Genomic DNA, 5,270 nt, shown 5'->3' with positions numbered 1-5,270 from the left:
ACCAAACAATCGTAGTAAATACGTACAGTTCATCAAGTGATTATAATTTTGAAGTTGTTCATATTAACCGAGCACATCATCTCCCTCCAAACAAACGAAAATCATTTCAAGCTGAACAAAGCGAACTATTTAGATAAAAAAAAAAAAACAACAGAAAGGTATTTCTAATTTCAATACACAAAAATCATACGAGTGAGTAATAAATTTGTTAACATTGTAAATAATAATCATAATTATGATATTTCATTTGAAACGATCGATCAAATAAACACTAAATGTTAAATGTAAAAATTGTTAGTAACACATGACAGCAATGTCACCTAGCTCACTGTCATGAAGGCTGCAAGCAGGTTTTGGTCTTTTACACTAAACAGGTAAGACAATTACGGTTTTGCACTTCCGTGTTTTAATATCAGAAAAGAAACGCCCACAGTTACAGTTTTTGTCATTTTCTTTAAATATTAACTAAGAACAATTTCATCAATTAATCGGATATTTATTTTAGTCCGATTATAGCACTACCTATAATTAATGGTGTTTTTTTCTTGTAAGGTCTTAATGACGTATTGAACATACATTCATTTAAATATGGTTGATGTTTTAATGATATGTTTTTGAGCTTTTAGACCACCGATTATCGCCCTTTTGATCCAGACATTTTTGAAAAGCAGTTCATGCAACTGGCGTGACAGTTATACAAACAAATTAATTTATTTAAAGCAGTATTTGTAATAACATACACGTTTGGACGTGTTTTCGTAGTATGTATTGACTTTAACTGGTAGTAAAACAGTTATATACACAAACACTGACGTTTATTCAGTGACACCCACATTACATAACCGTTTCTATACTCGTAAAGTTCTGACACTGTTGAAAAAAAATAAAAGTAATGTTCAAAATAGTTATATGGTTGTGGTTTTTAAAAACACTTATATTTAGGAAAGTAAGTCAATATTTATTTTTATTTGTATTGGTTCGATTGTTTATGGCGTTAGTTATCTATCAAACATATTGTTTTTTCTTTGATAGTATTCTACAGTTTTAAAGTTTTTACATATTAAGTGAATCTCATTTTTTTATACAATAGACGAATATCCTTGCATTTTAATTATAAAGAATTTTCGTTTTGCATTCTCTCTGTATTATTTGACAAAATATAAATAAAATAAAGTCATACAGAACTAAAATAGCAAGCTGAAAAATGCATTTGTTCTGACGATTTAAGCCTTTTTATAGTTTATTATTCTTATATCGTACTGTTACACCACTGTCTTAGCTTAAGGAGGCGCATTCAAATGAATGTAACCCATTCTGTATGTACCTGTCCCAAGCCAGGAGCATGCAGTCACATTCTGTTTTTGCCTGTCCCAAGCCAGGAGCATGCAGTCACATTCTGTATGTGACTGTCCCTAGCCGGAATCATGTCATTCAGTTGTTGTGCACTCAGTTATTGTCGTTTGTTGCTGTATTTGTTTTTCGTAAAATATGTTTTTGTTCATAAATTAGGTCGTTATTTTTCTAGATTGAATTGTGTTATATTTGTCATTTCGGAGCCTTTTATAGCTCACTTTGCGGCAAAGTGTTTGCTCATCGTTGAAGGTCGTACGGTGACACGTATTTGTTAATTTATGTGTCATTTGGTTTCTCGTGGAGAGTGGTCTTATTAACAATTATACTGCATCTTCCTCTTTTTATATTTTTTGTTTGTTTACCAAGGCTATTGTTCCTAAAGTAAATAGTCGTTTTGTTGTACATGTTTTTATATGAAATTACGCTGTATACAATTTTAGAACACAATTATAATTTTTTTTTTAACTGCAAATTATAGCATAAGACATGGGTTTCCAATGGTAGTATGCACCACACATTTTTTTCCTGCCATATGTGTTAGTTAAATATGTATCTCTGCTTTTAAGTTCTGACATTTTTTTAATATTCATTCTAACATTATAAAGGACTCACCTGTAACCTTTGTTTAATATTCATGGTTCTAAATCTTAAATTCCCGGTGTTATCTAATCTGCTGTTTTTTTTTGTTTCTTTCTAATTATTTGTTTGTTACAGGCACACACAGAATGTTGAAGGATCAAACACGTTTGTAAGGGCTAACCTGGGGCAGTGATCTTACACAAAAGTGTATTAAAAAAAACTGGAAAGGTATGGTCTCTTTACATTTGTATAAAGTTACAGCCAAATAAGACTCAATCTACTGACCTAAGAGTGTCTGCATTTGCTAAAAGCTAGTTCAAAACCCAATTTACTAGTAATTAAGCAGTGTGTTTCCTGACTAAACAATCATTCAACACACAAGTGCACTTTTGATCTTTATTTTTAATTTTTATTTGGTTTAAACTTTAGTTGAAGAAATTACAGCAGTATAATTTAATTTTTGAAATACTAAGGCTTTTCTACCTCAGGCATAGATTACATTAGCTGTATTTGGCATAACTTTTAGGAATTTTGGCCTCAATGCTCTTCAACTTCGTACTTTATTTGGCCTTTTAACTTTTTTCTATTCGAGCGTCACTGATGAGTCTTTTGTAGACGAAACGCGCGTCTGGCGTATGTACAAAATTTAGTCATGGTATCTATGATGAGTTTATTTACGTTGATTTAAACGCATTTAGATTTGAACATATGTTTTTAATTCATTTCTTTAATCCGCTACTGAAAGCTCTAACCATTACATTATACATACAATATATAATTGTGTTCGTGAAATATTTTACATTTAAATTTGTTAATTATTAAATTATCTTTTAAAATACATTTCCGATCGCTTAGCAGCAGAATTATTTTCAAATGATCGTTAAGATGATTTCTTATATATGTTATAATTATTTCAGAATAGGAAGAAATGAAGTTAATATTTGCACATGTCATTCTATTGTTAATCTTCAATGCAAATGGACAGATAGAACATAATTTATTCGGAGACTCAAATGGACAACATGTATTATTTGAACTTCCCGACGTTTTCCAACCTCCAAAACAGCATCAAAGTAACAAAGTAAGTGATGACTACGCCCATACTATATATGATTTGTTTGGCAATGACGAGGACAGTGATGACCAGGTTATATATGCCCCTGGTGTTGCAGCCTTTATACGACCAGCCAGGTTAATTGCACATGAGAAGAATACAATAACAACTCATACAACAGAATTAAAATCAACAATAGGACAAGTTGAATCTAAAGTAGTTCATTCGGAGGAATTTTCCACTAATACACGATCTAAGCCAAGAATTGATCCTCAAAATGTGAAAAAGTTTGGATTACCGGAAGTTAGTATGATTGATAATCTTTTCAACCTAGCCGATAACACAAAGCACAACTTTCCAGCAATTCAGTCCGAGAGAAATAACGAATTGATGCAACCATTGGATAACACATTATATAATAGCGATTTAAATCCTAATAGAAAAAACAACTGGAGAGAAAGCTTTGAAAAACGAAAATGGATTCAAGAATTACAAGAGGCGAGAAAAAAACAAATAGAATTTCAGGAGAAACAGACGAAAACTCCATTTGGACTTTCACCTTCACAAGAGCTTGTTCAACAAATTAATAAGAAGCCTTTTATGGAGACTAAGAAAATTGACAGAGCCGCGCAAGAAAAACAAATTATAGATATGATCACACAAGGGTTACACCCATTGCAGGAAATGATAATGGACGAAACAAAACAAAGAACACAAAAGGCAACAGGTGAAGAATCAATAAGTGAAGTACGGGGTTTACATTCTCTTCAAGCATATTCTAAACCTGAGTCGTTGGATTTTAGTCTTTTTAACACTGATTTGAAAAGACCTGTTGGTTCACATTATCTCTCTTCTTCTGCTAGCAATTTCCTTAAAACAATGAATGACTTGAGACCGAGCGCAGGAGTGCAAACCATACATAGTGATTATGGTTCATCAAATAATTATGGCTCTCAAAGTAAAAACGAATATGGATTACTACAGGATTACAAACAGTTTGTAAACAAACTTCCAGCAACGGACTACTTACCGACTAAAATAAAGGAACCAATATTCCACATGTTTTCTACAGATAATATTGCGTCCCCCCAAACATCACTTACTTTCCCTTCAAAATCGTCTGATAAATTTGGACTTCGGCATGGCATAAACAACCATCATAACATTCTGGACTACTTCACTGGTTCAGAAATTGGAAATAACAATCATGGCTTAATATCATTTGAAAGTAAACCAAAAGAAACTGTTTCTAGTGATTTTATTTCACCTCCAATTCAATTACCTAAACCAATTCGTCAAACATATTTTGATGGTAGGGATTATCCTGGGGTCATTTCAAGTAAAAACACAGTTACACAAGGCCCACTTTTACAAGATAAGTTTCCGATTGACATAAGTAGTCTTCCAACTCTGGAGCTAACGGCACATTATTTGCCGGTTGCAATAGTTAAAGCAAAAAATTCAAAGAATTCTAGGGTACAGTTACCTGCTATTTCAATTCCTAGAATAAATCGACCAAACTCAGTTCAATCAAACGCTCTACTTCCCTGGGTGAGTAATATACTGCTTCCTTCATTATCTCTTAATAAGCTAACAGAAAAAAATATTAAGGAAACAGCATCGTTTTTGAATATGCATGGCCAACTAGTAGATACAGTGACAGAAACAAAATCTCGCAAACAGTTTAACTTCACACAACGATTTAAACCATTAGTAAGAGCTTTGCTTGCAGCACCAATAAGGGCTGCACAAAGATCACCAGGGATGGTTCCATTACTAGTTAGTAGATCACGGACGATTCCAATCGGTGAAACACGAGGGAAAAGAAGGAGACAAAATCCAAATTTAAGACGACGACGGCCCTTATCGAATCAAAGAACTGGTAGCTTACAACCATGGAGACAACGATGGGGGCAATCACAACGATCGTTGGTACCAGTCAATCTCAGACAATGAATTCCTACCCTGTTTGATAAATCAGTTTGGTGTTTGTGTAATAAAATAATAAAACACAATTCATTATTATGTTTCAAAGAATCAGGTACACCCATCTTGCATTGATTGCTTAATAACACCTCTTGATTAACGGGGCTAGCTGCTATGAATCGAACTGGCTTCTTATTCATTTTCATTTTTTTTTCTAGATTATTTTTAAGAAATTGTATTTCCTGCATGATAGTTTTTAATGACTGTCATTTTTCAGGGGTAATAAATGCATTACTCTGATTAAGTCTGATTTACCTTTACAGGATGTTTCATGTATTAATTTGCAACCGTGTTGAAA

At 32.8% G+C, this 5,270-nt stretch overlaps 1 protein-coding gene across 2 annotated transcripts; it reads left to right on the top strand.

Moving 5' to 3' along the window:
* Positions 1-302: 302 nt before the first annotated feature.
* Positions 303-4,985, top strand: LOC134705090 (uncharacterized). Of its 2 annotated transcripts, none has more exons than XM_063563857.1 (3): positions 303-374; positions 2,068-2,160; positions 2,850-4,985. In XM_063563857.1, exon 3 carries the CDS (start codon positions 2,861-2,863, stop codon positions 4,940-4,942), a length of 2,082 nt encoding a protein of 693 aa, XP_063419927.1. In that variant the 5' UTR covers positions 303-374; positions 2,068-2,160; positions 2,850-2,860; the 3' UTR covers positions 4,943-4,985. The 2 variants fall into 2 exon arrangements, with proteins under 2 accessions (XP_063419927.1, XP_063419928.1); XM_063563858.1 differs by lacking the exon at positions 303-374 and adding an exon at positions 854-946.
* The last annotated feature ends 285 nt before the right edge of the window (positions 4,986-5,270 follow it).

The sequence above is a fragment of the Mytilus trossulus genome, chromosome 2, assembly GCF_036588685.1.
Source record: "Mytilus trossulus isolate FHL-02 chromosome 2, PNRI_Mtr1.1.1.hap1, whole genome shotgun sequence".
Taxonomy (NCBI): Eukaryota; Metazoa; Mollusca; class Bivalvia; order Mytilida; family Mytilidae; genus Mytilus; species Mytilus trossulus.
The sequence above is the reverse complement of the archived record's forward strand: the minus strand, read 5'-3'. Positions and strand labels throughout refer to the sequence as shown.